This window comes from Staurois parvus, unplaced genomic scaffold, assembly GCF_062004578.1.
Source record: "Staurois parvus isolate SC_StPar_1 unplaced genomic scaffold, SC_StPar_1.0 ptg000464l, whole genome shotgun sequence".
Classification (NCBI taxonomy): domain Eukaryota; kingdom Metazoa; phylum Chordata; class Amphibia; order Anura; family Ranidae; genus Staurois; species Staurois parvus.
In genome coordinates this window covers 786,269-808,169 of record NW_028318260.1, presented here as the reverse complement: position 1 = coordinate 808,169, position 21,901 = coordinate 786,269, and the positions used below count along the sequence as shown (strand labels likewise).

Here is a 21,901-nt window from a genome sequence, read left to right as displayed (position 1 = left end):
ATATAAGTAAGTTTGTGTATACAGTATAGTATGTATTGCATTGTATCTCTAGTGTATAGCAATAAGATTTTCACATACCATGTTCTGCTGGCAGAGCCGGAAAAACTGCTGCACTTTCTGAGACATCAAGAGCTGAGAGCTTCCAACTGCACTGCGTATCTTCTCCAAAACTAAAAAGCAAAATAAAAGCTTAAGCAGAATCAGCTCATAAAAAGTTGAAGTTAAAATTTCTCACAATACTGCTAAAGTATCAAAATCTAAACAAAATACTTTTCATGACATGCTATAAATGGTATTTGTCTCTGTTTCTGCAACTTGCATTCCTTGCCTGCTTATTTTATTCTTTTTTGGCATTGAAAGAGAATGTATGGTGTTGATGGATATAATCTTTTTCTGGGTAAGTTTACAAGCACAAACAAATAACAGAATTTTTTTTTTAGAACTTGGAATTATGTGAAATATTAATATTGGATAAATATTTCATATTAAGCTAGTTCTGGACAGAAAGTGCTGCTCTGGGCAACTGTTTTACAGCTGATTTCTAAAAAACCAACTGTTCTGCTAAAAAACTGTTTACAGAGCTCAGTAGCTCAATCTCAAATACCATAAAGATAGCTGAATGAGTGAGATTATTGACTCATCCCACATAAAACTCCACAACCTTTGCAGCTCCATACAGATTTCCACCTAGAGGAAGAGCTTTGGCTGTGCTCTCTCTTTGAAAGACCCTGCTCTGGACACCTGTCATGGACATGTAATAAGTTTAATTTGAGAAAAAAATTAATTCTATAAATATTTTGGACAATAGGATAAAAACAGTGTAAAATCATACAAACTTAAGTTAAACATAAAATCAACCCAATACCATTATAGTTTCCTTTTGAATGATATGTTTCTGATTAACTTTAAAATTCTCTTTTGTGAATGTAACTAAATAGTCCTTATATAGAATCAGCATCACCCTGTGTTAAAAAATATTCATATTTTATAATGCATCATGCATAAAATAAGCACATTCAGCCAAAGGTTATTTTTTCTTACTAAGAATTTAACTCTTGCCATTTTGTTGATCAAAATATATAAAATATATAGTATGTTAAGTGTAGATTTCAAGAATTGCAGCAAGTTTATCCTGTTTGATCTGATGTGCTGTATGATTGCAAACTTTGTTTATATAATATTGTTTTATATGTGCTATTCCAGGATCTCTCATAGACTTAAAAAAAGCCAGTGTTTACAAAGTGCCCAAATAACACATTTTTTTCAAGTAACTTTTGTCATATGGACTTTCCTAACAGCTTGATATCAGCATATGTATATGTAGTCTCTTCCACTTCCATCCCCACAGAACTGTGTAACTATAAATATGTGCCACTCCCCAGCCACTGAGTTCCTTTTTCATTTCTTAGGATTCTGAGCTGTCACCTACCTTGCTGGGGTAAATCCTTGGTTGTCCACTTGAATGGAGGTTAAGTTCCCCTAGATAAGATCCTAAATAAAGTTGGTTTAAGGAAATCCTATTGGTCTCTCAGGATAATTCTTTTCTTAGAACTATTCTCAGCAAATCTGAGAGCATGGTGGGGGTGGGGGGGGGGGTAGCTGGCAGAATCGGCAGTGGTTGGAGCGCTCATTTCCATTTCATTGTGTACTTGCTCCCCATTCTAACCTTGTATGCACATATACGGGAATAGATCTGGACTTCAAAAAGTTATATGTGACAGCTAGAGCTGTACGTAAACCCATGGTGGCCTTAGCATCGGTCTCAAAAGCTCTTGAGGTCTGGATTGAGGATATAGATTCGGAAATCTCTAATGATCTTGGTAAATTTGAGATGCTTGCTTTAAGGAGAAATAATGTTCTCACTTTATCTTTTATGGCGGAAGCCTCAACTGACATAAAATAAACTCCTGGTAAGAATGATGCTGTGGTAGGATACACGGAAAAGCACCCTGTAGCCTAAGCTATGGCTGGCAGATCCTGCTTGAAAGCATGTCTGGTTTAAAATCCCACTCGAGGGTTATTCACTGTTTGGCAACAAAATGGATGCAGCAATTGCCAAGGCTCCAGGAGACATTAGTTTTATACCCCAAGATAGGAGCCTGCTGAAGAAAAAGAAACACCTATGTATACACCCAACTCAGGACAAGTTTAAAGAAGCTGACTCTTTTATTCCATGCAACATAAACAATTGAGTACTGATACTTTTTATTTGTACTAACATCCATTTTTCAGGACAGTGTGTACCCCCTTTTTAGTGTGTACCCCCTTCTTCAGGGTCCAAGTACTATAATCATCCCAAGCATAGTCCATGCAGATAGTTTTATAAATCATGAAAAAACTCCCAGTATTCTTTTGGCCAAAGGTTCCGCAAATTATGGTAGAGAAAATCAGAGATATCTTAAAGGAATGAGTGGGTGGTGAATACAGTGTTGGAAGGTCACTCATAGATTTGTTTCAGAAGATTTCCTGTACAAAATTCATTCTGATTCTAGTTCCCACAGACAGATCAGAGGCTCACGTCTTGCTTTCTCATTTTTAAAATTTTCCAGAACAGCAGGCTGTGATGCTGGTTCTCTACCACAAATGCTTCCTGGATGTTTACTCTCTGCTCTTAGTCAAGGGGAAAACAAGGAATTGGAGACAACTATGTTTGTCCATGGCCAAACTCTATCTTCAGTTTGTATGCCTTCTGTATGGCCTGATGACATCTCCTAAAGCATTCACAAAAGTTCTTCTGTTGATGATTGCTCTTATGTGGAAGAAAGGTCTATGCATCTTTCATTATCTGGACAAAATACTCCTCCTTTGGCAGAACCAAGCTTTTTTCTCATACATGCAAACTGCCACTTTAGAAGAGTTTGGGTAGCTGATGAATTGTAAAAAAAAGTAATCTTTCTCATCTGACATAAAATAAACTCCTGGTAAAAGTGATGCTGTGGAAAGATACAGGGAAAAGCACCCTCTAGCCTAAGCTATGGCTGGCAGACCCTGCTTCAAAGCATGGCTGGTTTAAAATCCCTCTTGAGCGAGAAAAGTAATCTTTCTCGCTCTTGGGACCTGGTGTATATGGGGGCCAGAATAAGTACATGTTGGTGCACAGTCTCGCTTCCCCAGGAGAATATTTTGGTCATTCTGGAGAGAGTCTAAGAATTAGTAAAGTCAACATCCTCATCAGCAGCACAATGCTTGAAAATATTATGGAAAATGGCATCTGCCACAGCAATGGTCAAGCGGGCATTATGGATGTCTAGTGTAGTAGAGGTTGCAAGACCTTTCAGAAAGAATACTGGTCTCTTTATTCATGAGGTGGAGTCCTTGATGATAGTTAGACAAAGTAAATCTCCAGAACTGCCACTCACTTCACCTCATTCAGTGGATAGTTTTTCATTGGATACCAGCAAAAATGGTTGGGGTGCCAGTGCCTAGAAGTCCAGGTAAATTAGACCTTTTCTGTGAGAAAGGTGGTTTTGATCACTCTTGAACTGAGGACAGCCTATCAAACGTTTATGGATTTCCAGCACAAAATTAGAGGGAAATCCTCTAAATAGACTCCTCAGGGAGAAGGTGCTGATTCTAGCCGCTGATTTCTGGCTGATTTCTGAGTGGCGGAAGTGCCTTTAGTATCTATTTCCCCTACAGTTGAACACCAGTGAATGCTCTGCCTTTGTTAACCCCTCAGAACCTCCTGACCCAGGACCCATCTGCCATTCAGCTCCCAAGAAGCTTTGCCTGAAGACCTTGATACTGAAAGGCAGAGGCTGCTTCACTTAGGATACTCAGCCGAGGCTGTTGATGCACTCCTAAAACCAAAGAAAAGTAACACCAATAGGACCTGCAACACAATGTGGTAGCAATTTCAATTGTTTGCACCCTCATAGAATTTTTCAGCTCTGGACCCTCAGGCTTGCAAATGCTAGAGTTCCTTCAGAGGGGCTTCGATATGGGCCTTAGCCTTAGTGTCCTTAGAGACACGTTTCAGCTATCTTACCCTTTCCAAGAACTAGTGGTCATCTAATGACTTAATTTTCCACTGTTTCAAAGAAGTATTAAGATTAAAACCAGCACAGAATTTTCTGTTCACAAAATAAGATCTATGACTAGTTTTAAATGTCCTTTACTCAGTAGAATTTTCCCTTAAAGGAGGAGTTTCCTTGTATCAACTTAAACTGAAAACTGCTTTCTTAGTTGCCATCACTTCAGAGTACAGGGTATGTGAACTTGCTGGTTTAAGGGGGAGGGACCCTTTATCATCTTTTTTTGCAGACAGAGTGGTCTTAGTCCCAATGTTAGGCCACTTCTGACTTTGATTTGAGACAGAAAATTATCATCATTACTTTTTCATAGTAGGAGCTATTAAGCTGTTTGGATGCATCCCTGCAATTTCCTACAGGCATATATATAGAGGCTACAGCATCCATTAGGGCATCTGATAATCTATTCATCTTTCCTGTAGGTCCAAGTAAAGGCAAGAAGGTGTCTAATAGGGTTATCGCCTCCTGGCTGGTCAAGACAGTTTCTATGGCCTTAAATTTCTCAGGATTCCCATCCTGTGTTGTCTAGTTATTTTCTGTACATATGCTGTAATGGAGCTGTCAGGAAAATTAGAAAATATATTTCATGTAATTTTTTTTATTTTTTATTTAAAGGTTTGCAACAGATAACAAGAAAAAATTAACTTCATACAGTTGTCAAATGCGCATTCTGAGTAAGTGCAAGGTAGTTAGCAAAAGCATCCAATAAAAAGAGGGGAACAGTTATATATACAAAAACTGCATCAACCAATAAGAACCAATAAGCTTAAGTGTCATCCACCTATCAAAGTAGATAAACTGAGGTATTGGGCTGAAAAAAGCTTAAAAGCCTCTGAGAATCCAATATTGGATACTGAGTAAGAGTGAGAGTAAGTAAGAGTCAGAGTACATAAAATATCATAATGCAAAAAAATAACAAGTATGCAGACACCATGTGTAGCCATGTCTGCCTTGATCTGTGTGCATGCTCACTGTAATTTTACTTTCCTGACAAGCTCCATGGTATAGTGTATCACCCAATAGGAGTAAGCAAGTTACGTAATGCTGTTGCTTGGGGGTGGTTCAAATTTAATAAGATTGGAGGGGGAGGGGACTGCCCGCATATATGCTGCCATAGAGTTTGTGAGGAAAGAAAAAATATAAGTGCTTAGTCAATTTTCTGATTTGTTTGGTAGATGCCTCCCTATTCATATACAAAGAATGATGTTTTTGTAACTGAAATATTTATTAATATATGCTTTAGAAAGGATTTATTGATAGATTTTAGGATCAATGTGCACTCTGAACCTCCAGCTAACCATGGAGTACAGATAGCATTCACCTCTTTCTGAGCCAATTCAGTTATTATTTTCTAGCACTAGATGGAGCTCTGGGCTTAAACTATCTGGCTGCAGCATGATATGAGTCCACCAATGCACAACAAAATATCTGCCAATAAATATGAAAAAAATAATTAACTATTTTTTTTTACATGACCTTTAATGGATGAACATCTTTTTCCATAGTACATCAATAGTTTCAAAGATATACATTTACACGGAAGAGCCCAGGAATGTTAATTGATGTGAGCATTCAAAGCACCTTGCTTTGGATTTACAGAAACTGCAACAAAGATGAATTCCATAATTTTCAATCTCGGTAGCTATTCCTTAACTGCACTGGAAAAGGGGCACATTTAAAGAACTGTTCACAGAAAATGGGAAACTTCAAGCTAGTCCAAAGAGAAAAAAAAAATCCCTAAGCCTTGCTTCTGCAACCAAGAAACATTTGTATGTTAGTTTTTGAAGTTCTTTATCATTATGAAGTTATGTTTGTTTGAAGGTTGAAAGAAACTTTACTAAATTCCAACACCACAAAGAGTAGCTCGACTAAGTTTTAGTTATTGGATGCCTTTGATATAGTTTAATAATGTTAGCCTACGGCTACGGCCAGGCTATATATTATTATTATACAGTATTTATAAAGCGCCAATAGTTCACTCAGCGCTGTACATTACAAAGGGGGACAGAACATGTGACAGAACAATACCAATACAATGCAAATCATGAGGGGATTGAGGGCCCTGCTCTTTCGATCTTACAATCTAGGAGGGAGGGGATAGTGGTACAGGAGGAGATAGCTGTGGGGGATGGAGTGGTAGGAAGAGTGGAGGAGGTCGGCAAGTTAGCAGGGGGTGGGGTAGGCTTCCCTGAAGAGATGGGTTTTCACGGTGCGCCTAAAGGAGAGGAGAGTAGGTGATAATCTGATGGGTTGGGGCAGGGAGTTCCAGAGGATGGGTGACACCCTGGAGAAGTCCTGGAGGCGGGCATGAGAGGAGGAGACAAGGGAACTAGAGAGAAGGAGGTCTTGTGAGGAGCGGAGTGTGCGTGCTGGGCGGTACTTGGATATTAGGTCAGTGATGTAGTTCGGGGCAGTATGGTGGACAGCTTTGTACGTCAGTGTTAGGATTTTGAATTTGATCCGTTGCGCAATTGGAAGCCAGTGGAGGGATTGGCAGAGGGGGGTGGCGGAAACGGAGCAGTTGGAAAGGTGAATAAGTCTGGCAGCCATATTCAGTATCGACTGAAGCGGGGATAGCCAGCGGCGAGGCAGGCCAGTGAGAAGGGAGTTGCAGTAGTCGAGTCGTGGTATGATGAGGGAGTGGATGAGCTATTTAGTGGTTTCTGGGGTTAGGAACGTGCGTATTTTGGCGATGTTGCGGAGGTGGAGTCTGCATGAGTTAGTTAAAGATTGGACTTGGGGCTGGAAGGATAGGTTGGAGTCCAGAATGACACCAAGTACTCTGGCCTGCGGGGCGGGTTTGATGGTGGCGTTGTTGGATGTGATGGAGAAGTCAATGGGGGGTGGTGTCCGGGCTGGGGGGAAGACAAGAAACTCTGTTTTGGAGAGGTTCAGTTTAAGGAAGTGGAGCGACATCCAGTCTGATATGTCGCTCAGTAGGTGTGAAATTCGGGCAGAGACCGAGGGGGTGAGGTGGGGGGTTGAGAGATAGATTCGTGTGTCATCGGCATAGAGGTGGTAGTTGAAGCCGTGAGAGCGTATGAGTTGGCCAAGGGAGGAGGTGTAGATGGAGAAGAGAAGGGGCCCAAGGACAGAGCCTTGAGGGACCCCAACAGAGAGGGGGAGTGAGGGGGAGGTGGTAGCATTATAGGTAACGCTGAAGGAGCGTTGTGACAGGTAGGATGAGAGCCAGGAGAGAGCAGAATCTCTGAGGCCGAGGGAGTGTAGTTTTTTGAGGAGGAGGGGGTGGTCGACTGTGTCGAAGGCCGCAGAGAGGTCAAGGAGTAGGAGCACTGTATAGTGGCCATTAGCTTTGGCGGTTAGCAGGTCGTTGGAGAGTTTGAGTAAGGCGGTTTCGGTGGAGTGTAGGGGATGGAAGCCGGACTGTAGGGGATCGAGGAGGTGGTTGTCTTTGAGGTGAGAGCATAGGTAGGTGTAGACGAGGCGCTCAAGGAGTTTAGATGTAAATGGGAGCAGGGAGATGGGTCTGAGGTTGTTCGGGTCATTGGGGTCCAGGGAGGGCTTTTTAAGTATGCGGGTGATGTGTGCATGTTTCAAAGGGGAGGGGAAAATGCCTGAGGAGAGGGAGAGATTGAAGATGTGGGTGAGGGAGCGTAGGATGGAGGGGGAGGGAGGTCGTAGGAGTTGTGAGGGGATAGGGTCGAGGGGGCAGGTGGTGAGGTGGGCATCAGAGAGGATCTTGGAGACTTCCTCGATGGTAGTAAGGTCAAAGGTGCAGAGTGTTGGGGGAGCTTCAGTATGAGGAATGTAGGGTGGGGTGGAACTGGAGGTCAGAGCAGTGGTGGGGCTGTGGGAGAGGGGTGATGAGGGGGTAGCTGAGTAAGGGGGAAGGGGGTTGGAGGGAGTTTGATCAGCGACGAAGTCCCTGCGGGTTATGTCGAGGGGGAGGGGGGATGAGGGGGTAGCTGTGTGAGAGGGGACGGGTTGAGAGGCCGTGTGAGTTGCGGCGATGTCCTTGCGAATTGTGTCAATCTTGATTTTGAAGTGATTGGCAATCTCAAGGGTGGTGAGTGAGGTGCTGGGTGGAGGTGGGGGTGGAGAGAGTAGAGAGTTGAAGGTGGAGAAAAGTCGGCGAGGATTGGAGGAGAGGGCCTTGATGAGGGTCAGGAAGTAGGCTTGTTTGGCTGCGTGGAGGGAGGAGGTGTAGGTGTGGAAGGCAGATTTGTAGCGGGTGAAGGCTTGTTGGGATTTTGTTTTGCGCCATAGTCGCTCCAGGGCATGACTGTCGTTTGAGGGTTTTGGTGTGATCAGTCTGCCAGGGCTTGAGCGGTCGGGGTCTGATGTTGTGTGTGGTTAAAGGCGCTAGTGAGTCAAGGGCTGTTGACAGCGCGTTGTTGTAGGCAGTCATAGCCAAGTCGGGGCAGGACAGGGGGAGGATGCTTTCATGGAGTTGATCAGCTGCAGAGTGGAGGGGGGCAGGGTTAAGGTTGCGGAGGTTACGGCTGGTAGTAGTGTGACATTTGGAGGGGTAGGCGTTGGAGGATGAGGAGATAGAGAAGGTGATCAGGTTGTGGTCAGAGAGAGGGAAGGGGGTGTTAGTGAGGTTGTGGGGAGCGCAGCGGTTGGAGAAGACAAGATCAAGGATATTACCGTTGGAGTGGGTGGTGGATTGTATGCACTGTGCAAGTGCAAAGGAGGAGGATAAGTGGAGGAGATGGGATGTGTCCGGGTTTTCGAGGTTGACAGGGATGTTGAAATCCCCAAGGACGATGGTGGGTAGCTCAGAGGAGAGGAAGAAGGGTAGCCAGGAGGAAAAGTCATCCAGGAAGCGGGCTATGGATCCAGGAGGCCGGTATATGACAGCAATCTTCAGGGGGGTTGGGGAGAATAGTCGGACGCAGTGGGCCTCGAAGGAGGAGAAGGATAGGGAGGGGGGGTTTGGGAGGACTCGGAAGGTGCTCTGCGGTGACAGGAGCAGACAAACCCCACCACCTTTACGACCGTTAGGCCTGGGTGAATGGGTCCAGGTGAGACCTCTGTAGGAGAGTGCAGCAGGGGAGGTAGAGTCAGTGGCCTGAATCCAGGTTTCTGTGATCGCTAGGAGGTTGAGGGAGCGGGAAACAAAGAGGTTGTGGATGGCGGTAAGCTTGTTGCACACCGATCGGGCGTTCAGGAGTGCACATGAAAACGGGGGGGGGGGATTTTAGGGAGAAGGGGGACAGATACTAAGTTGCGGGGGTTGCGGCAGGACGTGGAGGCGGGAGGGTGTTGTGCGGGTGAGGGAGGTGGTGGAGGGCTAGGATTCCGGGAGATGTCCCCCGTGGTTAGGAGGAGAAGGGTGAGAAAGGTGGCATGGGAGCGGGATGTGCAAGAGCGTGAGAAACTAATAGTGGAGGTGTTCGGGTCAGTGGGAGAGTGGAGTAATAGGAGGAGGTGGTGGGTGCCGTAGAGGGGCGAAGGAAGCAGTGAGGACACAATATACAAATGTTTGGGAGGAGCAGAGGGATATAGTGAATGGATTTTGGGAACGGAGGAGAGGAAAATGAGAAGGAGGAGTGAGAGAGGCATTTTGGGGAGGAGATGATAGCAATGAGGGGGAGATGTACAAGTTTTGGGGTGGAGCAGAGGGGTAAAGAAATGAGATTTGGGAACAGAGGATAGTAATATGAAGTGGAGAAGAGGGGGCGTATTATATAAAGGTACACGGAGTGGGACTCAGGTATGTAAGAGAGGTTTCCAGGGTGATTGCTTGCAGTCTGTCCAGCATGCAGTAGAGTTTCTTGCTGTTGTTGTGTCTTCCTGCTGCTTAAGTTCTCCTGCTTTAGTTCAACTGCTGTGTTTAACTGCTTCGCACTCATTCAGCGCAGCACTCAATCAGAAGCAGCACCCTCATCAGAGACTGTGCCCCCGGCATCAGTGATCTCCCCCATGAGCTGATCTAAATTTATGGGGAGATGCTCAAATGAGCATTCAACTCCACCCCAATTAGAAGCTGATAAGGATCACATGAATAGTGGGGGATGTTTCATTGGGAACAGGCTAGTCGTAAACTGGGTGCAGCTGGAGGTGAGGACTGGTCAACATATACACAAATATAAATACACCATTTGTTCTGAATTTAACAGAAGTCAGTGCGTTTTTCTAGTTAAGAGCGGAGGTAGGAGAAAGATGCATTTATATTACCCTGCAATACCCCTTCTCACATGCATTGGAACATTTATTCATACAGTATATCCCTATCTTTAGAGGTTACAATGTCTGCAAATCCTGTTCTGCTGGGACTGTTCTTGGAATTATTCCGCAGATGTGTCATCTATTGCGTGCTTGGAGATATTCCGCCATGGATAACCACTTTCTATCTTTCTGATTCATCCCACTCCGACACCTATGCCTGACAGCTCTTTGTATCCAACCTACCCATTTAGTTTATTCCAGTACATTCAGTAAATATCAGCTAGAGAAGTTGCCACCAAATTAGCCATGGGCATGCTTCTTTTAACTTTTTTACCCCTTATTACACACTGGGGTTGATTTACTAAAACTGGGGAGTGAAATCTGAGTCACTACACTGACTCCGTTAGCTAGCGAGCGCTGCAAGCCTCTGTCTCGTGGGCCGGATGTAACGTCATACAAAACCCTTCCTGAAGACGCCATATTGGTGGAACCTAAGAAGTGTAAGACTGCAACTTCTGGGTTTTGTATGACATTACGTCTGGCCCACGAGACAGAGGCTTGGAGCGCACGTCGGGTAACGGAGACTCAGATTTGCACAGGCTGTATATACTGGTGCTGGTATTGAAGGCACTGTAAAATGTGAGTTTTAAATTTACATATTGTTATGTCCAATTACAAATAAATACTGCACTTAGATATTTTTAATTGGATGTTCCCTCATATGTTATTGAGTGTATCTGAATGACACTACTGAATAAAGGAAACCTGGAGATTCTTATGAGAATAACAATTTTGGGGAACAAAAGTGCTGATTGACCTTTCTGAAACAAAGGGGTCAATGCCCTCCAGTGAGTGTATATTCCATATGAGCATAAGAAGTGAACAAAGTTAGGAGACTGGTATCATCCTAAATCCTCTTAAAGGACCCTTATCACAGTGTCGCATTAGAATATGCACTTTACTGGACTTTTTGGATACTAATATTACTTTCTACTTATTGCTTTCTATTCATTTATATGCAGTGTTTTGTATGCCAATTTAGCACCTATCTTTGCATAGTTTAAAATTGTTCATTGGTGTGTTCAAACTTAAAGGTATTGATCTATATAGGTTTTCATACACTTATGGCAGTTATCACATACATTTAGGAGGCACCACTATATTGGGGTTTTTTCACATGCAGATATTTTAAATTTGGGAATTTATAGGGATAGTTTACTAGTCACTTTATTTGGAGTTGCTGCTCGATGTCAGAGCCAGTTGTCTCTCTCATTAGGGGACTTCCTATTACAAAAGTGGTATTTTTGGATCTTGATCTTGTTTGTTCTTGGACAGCACCATTTAAAGCAGTATTAAATTCAAGAACAAACATTTAATATACTGCAGCTTAACAATCATTGAATGTGTGTTGCTACATTAGTTTTCTTCTTTTGTCCTTTTTTCCTTTATTTTATCTGTTGAGCCAGCAAATCTTTAAGCACAGATCAGTTTCAATTCCAGCACAGATCCAGCCAATGAAGATGGCCACAAGCCAGGATCCGGAAGACGCTGGGTAAAAGATGCTGGTGTCGATAAGGGGCATTGGACTACTGAAGGAAAGGTAAGTATCGGAGACTTTTGTTTTTGTCTCACATACTGCTTGAGTTCTGGCTGTTTGTGAAATGTTTATAGATATGACGCACCGAGTTTTCACTTTTTCCAAGTGTTTGCATGGATTTTTCTAGGTACACCAAATCTTTTCCCAGTCCTCCATCATTCTATTAGGTTAAATAATGCTTAGGCAAACTCGTCTTGTATCTGACAATAATTAAAATACACAAGCAACAAAGGGGTATTTCCTTACAATATGCTATGGTTATTACAATATCTAATGTCATGTTCCCAGCTAAAAGGGAAAAGTTGTTTGGCACAAGAACAGGTACAGGGTAGTTGAAAGGAGCATCCTAAATTCTCAGGCCCACTGCACCCTTAAAATCCACCACAAAGCACACAAATTCTGCTTTCCCTACTGACTCAATGTATTATACCACAATGGCAAAAATTTGCTAAAATGTCCAGAATGGTGAAGTGGAAAGTCTCAATTACACTTATCCCTTTTATTCACTAGCTTCTACATTGTAAATCAATGTTTTAGAATATTTCCCCCTCTTTTAAATAGGACAAAATGTGCCCCCATCCTTGGAAAAGATACCAAATAAACAAGATTATCCATTCAAGGAAACCTGCACCAAAATGTCCATGCAAAAATCAACTAATCTACATTTTTTTTATAGATAGTAGTAAAGATATGTATGGAATACCAGATGGTGGTCTTACCCATTTTCACCACTAAAGTGTAGTGGCTAAAGCCCCAGGACATCTCAAAAGATTTGACAATTGGGGAGATTTACTATAACTGGAGCATACAAAATCTGTTACAGCTCTGCATAGAAGCCAATCAGCTTCCATGTTTTATTGTCAAAGCTTAATTGAATAAGCTGAAGTTAGGAGCTCTACTGTGACCATAAGGGTGGAATCTAACCATTACAAATGTAGGCTTTGATCACAAGTTGGATAATTCTTCCACTCAATCTCATTTTAATGCCCCCTCATAACACAAGGTATTAGTCTTCTGCAAAGGGCAAGGGGTTGTGGAGTTAGCATCTCAGTCCTTACCACATTGAACATGGTGGCAAAACCTCACAGGCATGTGAAGCATTTAAAAAATGTTTTTCACTACAGCTTTTTCTCCATTGCCATTCTCGTCTAGGCAAGAATGACATGCCCTTGCTCCTGCAGTCATTTGGGATGTTCCCTTTGCATATTCCAAGAGCCTGAAGGAGCAAAGACTCACAGCAGCTGGTGGGCTGGCCTGACATGCATTGTCATAAGGGCGCGGCTGAAGCAAACTGGAAGAGGTAGCTCCCAATGATGTCATAGAGGAAGATGGCGATGCAGGACCCAGGCTGTGGCACCTGAGCAGTGAATTGCAGGAGGACAACACTGAGTTTGCAGGACAGGTAAGTATGCAAATTGAGGACAACCCTGCATAACATATAAGAGGGGAGGAAAAAAAGTAAGGAGGAAAGGGGAGTGAAGTTCCTCTTTTAGGTGGCATTCTGAACCAGCCTTAAGAATGAAGTCTGGGGGAATATAGTAATCAACCAAAATCCAGGTTATAGCCATCACATTAGCAAAATCCAGACTAAATGGATTTTTCTTCTCAGGAACTCAAAGCGAGAACTCTAAAGGGCAGTGAAGGCCACTTTCAAGGGTCTAAGAGGAACAATGTTGGGAAATATTTGAACAAAGGGTTTGATGTGATGCATGAGATGAAAAAGAAGGCTTCATAAGTAAAATACAAAAAATCTTGAAAAACATGATATCTGAAACAGTCCTAACACTATCTACCGGTTAAAAGTTTACAACATTTCATTATAATTTTCTAAAGAGAATCTGACAGTAGCAATTGATTTGGGCCTTAATAGACAAGGTAGACATAGATAACTAGGTGTGAAAAACAGGGTAATCAATGAGTAGAATGAGATCTAGTGAGCACCAGGGAACATGTACCAGGACATTTATGATCTCTGCCAGACTCAGATAAAAAGTAGATCAAACTACGGTGTGTTAAAAGATGACAGGAAATATATATCCTGCGCTGTTGGTGATGTACAGTATCTGCTAAGTGCACAGTTGCAACTACTGATCCTTAAAGCAGAAAACAGTTAAAAGCAAAGACTAGCTAATGGACAGAATATAAAGATGAAATAAAAGAAGAATCTGCTGTACCCCACACCACCAGGGCTGAAAATTCTGTCAACCATTTCTGGATAAAAGGGTGACAATAGCCCCCAAGGTTCAGAGACAAGAATTAATGGCAAACAATGGAAAGTTGACACTACATGAAGAGACTGGTATTTAACAAATAAGTTAAAGAGCAATCAGTTTGAATATGTAGACTGAAAAGCTGTGGCATCCCATGGGGTGAAGGCAGAGAAACAGAGGTTGGAAGCAGTAGCACCCCTACTAAGTAAAACCAGCAACTAAGGGAAAACGTGTCACTACCATTCTTAATAACACATCATAGTGGAGGCTCAGCCCCACTGTCAAGTGACCAACCTGAGGTATAAATGTGATTTGTATAATATGTCCAGTCCTATAAAAGCAAATATTAGCCACTACTGTGTACAAAGACAGAAATGCAAGCATTTGAACAGAATAGAAAAAATGGGACAATTACTGTAAGAAAGTGGGAAACAAAAAGAAAGGGGAGTAGGTAAAAAGGTAACAGAGGATCTAGGGGTATTAAACCTGCCCCAGGCAATCAACTCCTTTATTGATGATCTGCTAACTGGGATGATACAATGGCTGAGCGTGCTGGGTTTGAGAGCCTACCTTCCCTGATTGGGACAGGGACAAATGTTAGCACAGACTAAACAGCTAGAATCAAGAAAACGGACAAAGTAAAACAAATAAATAACATTTAAAAATCAGAGAAACAGCAGCAAACATAAAAGGATACCTAAAAGGTTTACTAGTATCTACCTTTCAGAGAGACTTAAACACTAAAGAGTCAGTGTATAGTCATAGGCCACAAGGAACAAGCAATTTTCCACAGTAAGAAACCTCCTATGTGCACAATTAAGGATTATGTCATATGGAAATGTAATTATGATAGTCTGTAGGCTAACACACTTCAATTTCACATATTAACACTTCTGCAAACATTCAACAAGCTAATTGACTGACCTGGGGCAAAAAAACGGGCCAAACAGTTTGATGCATTCACAGTCACATAAAAATGAGCACACAGCATTTGACAGTGAGTTTAAAGCAACCCTTTGAGATTCCTTATATAGTCACTTGCTGCTTTGATATGCAAATGAAAAGCACTGCTAATAAATGTTTTTAAAAAATCATGTTTGACCTTTTGAGAATATGGAATACTTGTCATATACAGATCACATGTGGAATTTATGTTAATCATTGCAAGTATTTTGTAATTTTTAAAGGCTCCAATATTCTCCTCATTTGGTTCTACATGAAAAGAATATAGAGCACTTTTCAGTGAAAGAAATCATAATCACTAAAGGATCCCTGATCTTGACAAAGCCTGCAGAAGCCCTGAGCACACTGAAAAATCTCAGTGATGATAGGAACTGTCTCTAACACAGATAAAAGGCACTGTGCAGGTGTAGTATTCTCGGCATAAACCAACAGTGGGAAGTGGCACTACTTTCAACAAGACATGTGAACAAATTTTGAATCCTAAAAGATTTGCATAACTAAGAGCCAGCTTTCTGAATATTTTGTATTAACATGTTGATGTTACGTGACTGGGTATTCTTTGCGAAAATTAAATTTCACCTACTTCACTACAGTTAGGGGCAAATTCCCTTGCAAAGTCAAAACTCTGTTTGCCTAATTCAGGAATCATTTTAGTGCAACTGAGTGTTTGCACTAATATAATGCCACCTATATTAGTCTTTTATCCAGAATAATCACGATCACCGTCTTTTATTGCAACTTTGTTACTTTGTGGGTAGAAGAATCTAAATGGACAGTATTGAGAGATGTGGTTATAAATTAGATTTATGCTTTATTTAAAGGGTTGCTCTACTTTTGTGAACAAAAAACAGAGCAAATGAAAAAAAAAATACAGCATAAACAATTGCTACAAAAGCCATATTGTAATTTAACCATTTCAATACCGGGCAATTTTACACCTACCTGCTCAGGCCATTTTTCACATTTCAGCGCTCTCACACTTTGAATGACAATTGCGCGGTCATACAACATTGTACCCAAACTAAAATTTTATCATTTTCTTCACACAACTAGAGCTTTCTTTTGGTGGTATTTAATCACCGCTGGGGTTTTTATTTTTTGCTAAATTAACAAAAAAAACAAACATTTTGAAAAAAAAATGTTTTTCTTTGTTTCTGTTATAAAAGTTTACAAATAAATAATTGTTCTTCATAAATTTAGGCCAAGATGTATTCTGCTACATGTCTTTGGTGAAAATAACCCAAATTAGGATGTATTATTTAGTTTGTAGGAAAGTTATAGAGTTCACAAACTATGGTATAGATCTGAAAATTGATCAATCCTGAAGTACTGACAGCCAATCTAATTTCTTGAGGTCCAAGAATGTCAGAATAGTACAGATATCCCCAAATGACCCCTTTTTGCAGAGTAGACAGTCCGACGTACTTCATAAGAGGAATGGCGAGTTTTTTGAAGTTGTATTTTTTTTGTCATAATTTTTCGGAAAAATAAAAAAAATAAAAAAATTATTTTCACTATTTTTTTTTTACATACTGTCACCAGTGCAGTACAGCGTCATCATATAACTGGCATGGTGGTGAACAGGGACACTGACTGGTGACAGTATGAAAAAAAAAATATACATCTTTTTTTTTTATTTTTTTTTATTACTTTTTTTTATTTTTTTAAGATTTTTTTTCATATTTTACTATGACCAAAGTAGTACAATGTTACCATAGTAACATTGTACTACTTTGGGGAAGTGATCAGTATTTTCTTTTTTTTTTTTTTACACAATTTGCTTATAGCAAAGAATTACTTTGCTATAAGCAAGCATTTACCTGAATGAAATCGATTAATTCAGGTTTTTGTTTTTTTTGGGGTTTGTGCATGTGCATGTGACCTGCTGTGACCATTCACAGCTAGGCACTAGTATACAATAGATGGCATGAATGAAGCCATCCATTGTATACAACTGTCATGTGACCTGCTGTGATTGGTCACAGCAGGTCACATGGTCCCGGCAACGGGGGGCAGTACTCAAATCTGTCATCGGCCGTGTCCGAGGTACGCGGCCGGTGACAGATCGCGCCGCTGCGCGGCTCTGCAACCGCGCAAACTGCGCATGTGCGGGAGCACTCCAAATGGCGTGCCCCTGTAAAGCTGAAGCATTTTTGCGGCCACCAAACGGCTATAGGCCGGGCAGCTAATGGTTAACCTCCCTGGCGGTATGATTATTTCAGATTTTTGGTGCTGAAAGCGGTACCATTTTTTTGCATGGAAATATGTATTTTTTTTATTGTAGGCTGTAATTTTTAGGAAAAACTCACTGAAATCTGTCCGAACAAGAGTCTAGTAAACATCCCGGGTATGATAAAATTTGAAACCCAAAATCATAAATTATAATTTAATAAATAATCATAAAAATAATATAAAAATAATAAAAAATTTAATTCAATAATATAATCAAACCAAAAACACTGAAATGTGAAATATAGCGCCAAGTTCACACATTGCTGAGCTCAGTCGCAAAATCGTTTTCAGTTTCTGATGACGAATTTCCCCACAAATCATTATCACTCAATTCTGTAAGTGGTTCTGATTTACTATCGCTGTTCTCTAGCTGATCTAAACCGCTTTTGACCTAAAGGGACACTTTTTGGACGCCATGGACATTTCTCAGTTTCCAGGCAGAAAGAACAGACAAAATGCAGGCAGGGCACAGGACAAAGCACTAGGGACAATATGTATGTGAAATAGGTTGAAACAGCAATGTTTTACTGTGTAAAATGAAAAAAAAAAAAAATGACATTTTTTAAAATTTTTAAATTTCCCGCTGCCAGCGGCGCCCGTACGTCCCGACGTCACAGGGACAGGACACAGAAGCCGGATGCCGGCATCGGCCGGAGGAGATGGCCGGGGACGCTGCAGGGGACACATCGTGGGAGCGCAGGGTAAGGTAAGTGAAGAACACATGCCGGAGCAGCGCCGCATGGTATTCCCGAGTGTAGCTCGGGGTTACCGCTTTTGGTACTGAAATGTTACCCCGAGCTACACTCGGGAATACCGCCAAGGAGGTTAATATAAAAAAATTATCTTTTTTCAATCTGCAGCTGCTGTAATTTTCTTTAAAATTCAATGCAATATGGCAACCTGGAGGCAATCTGTACATCTTTGGTGTACAGAACGTCTCTTTTCATGTCTGGGGGTAAATTCAGACAGAGGAATCTGGAGCATGCAGCTCCAGCTACTGTTCTGTGCTGTGACAGACACAGCGTAGAGCACACAGCAGATCAGTCTTAATTAACTAAGGGGACTGCACCCCTAGTTAACTAAAGGGATGTAGGCCCTTTGTTCATTAGGAGCAATATCTGCTCCATTTTCTTTCTCTTAGTTTTTATTGAAGAAGGAAGATGAACATATAACCAGTATACACTGCATTTTTGTACAAAATATGGCTGATGTGGATGACTGTTGTACAAAGTAACATAAGTGCCAAAATCTGCATTGGTAATTCTCCTCTGAGAGTGCACCAGCTGATTATAAAGACCTAGCCCCTCCAATTCAGAATTAGTATCCAAAGGACAGCTTTTGGATCACACCAAGGGGATGTTTTTTCCCCAACAAGAGTGGAGTTACTCTTTAGGGAGTGGAAGCCAGTTTTAATAGCTTTCACCCTGTCTTGCTCAAGTTGGGTTTTAAGTGAGATATGAGGATTAAACTAGGTATTCCCAACGGTATTAGAATATTTACATGGTTTCCTAGTAAGTATTTGCCGCAACAATAATTTATACTCTGTGACTCTCCAATATGTTTATAGATAATAATACAACAAAACTTACTTTCCTCTGGTATGTCATATTCTTCTGCATCTCTCTCCATTTGTTGGCACCACCCTTCCATCCTTTCCACTTCTGCCTGCAACATCTTGATGAACCACTCCCCATCACGATGACAAGGAGATGCTCTTCCAGAGTCTGGGAGGCTGCGAGTAGCTCTGTCCATCCAGGACTCTTGACGAGCTTCTTCTGCTGTATCATACTGCATTTGATAGTCCTCTCTGTATGCCCACTGGCCCTGTGTGTGCACTGTCTTATACACTGAATACTGCTGGCTGGTGTCTGAGGGCTCAGAGGAATGACGCTGAAATGAACATCCAAATTGCAGACCCTTGTCTTCAGTGGGAACAGTTAGTCCTGGGAAGCCTTCAAGCTCTAAGTCAGCTTGCACTCCTGCTGTCACACTGTTAGAACGCTTAAACCTGGCTTTCCTGGTGATAAATAAAACAGCAGTTAAGGATATATAAGTTACAACATGCAAATTATTTATAAGGCACTTGTTGTCCTTATGGAGACTTCAAAATTATAATCCACCTACTTAATAAAGCATGTCAACCGAATGTCAACTTTCAGCATTTGCGCTTTTTGTCAATGTATTACAAAATACATAAGCTAGTGATTTCCTTATTAGATCAATTTTACTATAATAAGGGCAGGAAGACAAGAGATAAATTTCACTCTTCTATGCAAAAGATAATTCTTTGTATCTCTTTCTCTACAAATCCTTCCTATACTGATTCGGGGTTATTACATGTTTGTAAAAGGCTTAGCTGAGACCTGGCTGCCTGAGCTGACTGCATACAGTAGACATGGCTTAACCAAATATTATCTTAAACATATGCATTATATAGCACTGAGCAAACCCTTTGGCGCTATATAAATACTGTATAATAATAATAATATGCATTAAATTTACAGAGTGCTACAAATTATAATGCTTTCTCAAAATTAGTATGCATATATAGGGTACAGGTCACTGGCAGAATACAGACATTGTTATATTTACATTTACATGCCATTACTGTGAGGATTTGGCTTAATGGCTGCTAACACAGCATAGAGAAACTATGAAACAGAAGGGATTATTGTAGCGTTAGGAAATAATTTAATTGATAGAATAGCACTGAGATCAGGGATTAGGTATTTAGTTTAACAGATAAGGGTTAAGGTGAAAGTCAGTTAAAGTAGAAATAAAGCAGCTGTGGCTTTCCAAACTTGCAGAAATCCCCTGTATGGAAGATTTAGCAGCAACACTATACCATAGGTATGAAAAGTTTCACAAAACATGTTTTTACTGGATAAGATGTGTATACTCTCAGGAATATAAGCAGCGTTTGATGGGTAGTCACTTAATGTACCCCACAGAAAGCTACTGCAGCAACCATGTTTAACTTTATAGTTTCATACTCTCTTTCCTCCGCCTCCCCCTTTTCCCTAGTACTCCCTTTTTCCTACGTCTCCTACCCCCCTCTCCTCTTTTCCACTCACTATAGATTCTCCCTATTGGCAATTTTTAGCTAAAGAGTTATACTCAAAGGAAAACCGTATGAGAGCCTGTTGCTAAGATGATATACCAATGCGCTTGTCTTGCCCCTTGTTTGGACTGACTCTGCATCTGGTCACAACTAGCATTCAATGCTTATACTATTGTTGTGTTGTATAGGTATGAATGTAGAAAGTTCATTGAATTTTTTATATCAACGTGATGTACCCCTTATACTGAAAAATAAAGATTTTACAAAACACAAGCAGGCAAAAGTTTTTTTCCCCATTTTGAACAGAGTAAGGGAATTTTGTTTTTGCCATCTGTGTCCCATTAGGGAGTTGCCCTTTCAGTTCCTGTACCATAGCCAAAACAGGCAGTGAGAGAAAAGTTCTCCATGGTTGTAACTAGGGTCATCAGAATTACAGCCCCAATTGGAAGATTTCACCTCTATTCCTGTTCTAGCGACAACCCAAATTTTGGGATTTTCTTTCACTTTTACTCTTGGTGATAACAGTAAAGCGTTCAACTAGAGACAAAAATAAAACCATAACATTAGTTAGATTTTAGGGGTCTGTTTATGAAAAATTTGCATAGACATTCATCCAGTAAACCTGCACATCTAGTAGCCAACAAACAGTATTTTACATGCAGGAAGATTTGCAATTTTTTTTAAACAGACATCAAATGTTAGATGGGAGGTTTAGAGTTTACCTTATGGATTAAGTTAAAGCCTGAGGTCAATGTAAGCATTATGTGCTAGGGTTAGGTTAAGGGTTAAGTGTTACAGGTTGTTTAAGAGTTAAGTACAGTGCCTTGAAATAGTATTCATACCTCTTGAAATTTTCCACATTTTGTCATGTTACAACCTAAATGTATTTTATTGGGATTTTAAGTGATAGACCAACACAAAGCGGCACTTAATTGTGAAGTGGAAGGAAATGGTAAATGGTTTTCAAAATGTTTTATAAATAAATATCTGAAAAGTGCGGCATGCATTTGCATTCCGCTCCCCTGAGTCAATACTTTGTAGAATCGCCTTTCACTGCAATTACAGCTGCAAGTCTTTTTGGGAATGTCTCTATCAGCTTTGCACATCTAGAGAGTAACATTTTTGCCCATTCTTCTTTGCAAAATAGCTCAAGCTCTGTCAGATTGGATGGAGAGCGTCTGTGAACAGCAATTTTCAAGTCTTGCCACAGATTCTCAGTTGGATTTAGGTCTGGACTTTGACTGGGCCATTCTAACACATGAATATGCTTTGATCTAAACCATTCCATTGTAGCTCTAGCTGTATGTTTAGGGTCGTTGTCCTGCTGGAAGGTGAACCTCCGCCCCAGTCTCAAGTCTTTTACAGACTTGTTTTCTTCTGAGATTGCCCTGTATTTGGCTCTATCCATCTTCCCATCAACGCTGACCAGCTTCCCTGTCCCTGCTAAAGAAAAGCATCCCCACGACATGATGCTGCCACCACATTTCAGATGGTGTGTTCAGGGTGATGTGCAGTGTTAGTTTTCCGCCACACATAGCCTTTTGCTTTTAGGCTAAAAAGTAAAATTTTGGTCTCATCTGACCAGAGCACCTTCTTCCACATATTTGCTGTGTTTCCCACATGGCTTATCACAAACTGCAAATGGGACTTCTTATGGCTTTCTTTCAACAAT

The 21,901-nt window shown here is 41.2% G+C and overlaps 1 protein-coding gene across 4 annotated transcripts in view; it reads right to left on the bottom strand.

Annotated features, from left to right (window-relative positions):
* DLGAP3 (DLG associated protein 3) overlaps positions 1 to 21,901 on the bottom strand; it is a 518,806-nt gene that overhangs the window by 10,524 nt on the left and 486,381 nt on the right. For all 4 annotated transcript variants that reach the window (XM_089688984.1, XM_089688981.1, XM_089688980.1 and 1 more), the window contains 2 exons: positions 18,758 to 19,185; positions 79 to 170 (listed from right to left, as the gene is read on the bottom strand). In XM_089688984.1, coding sequence (XP_089545110.1) covers positions 79 to 170; positions 18,758 to 19,185 — 520 coding nt within the window. The remainder of the gene's footprint in view (positions 1 to 78; positions 171 to 18,757; positions 19,186 to 21,901) is intronic.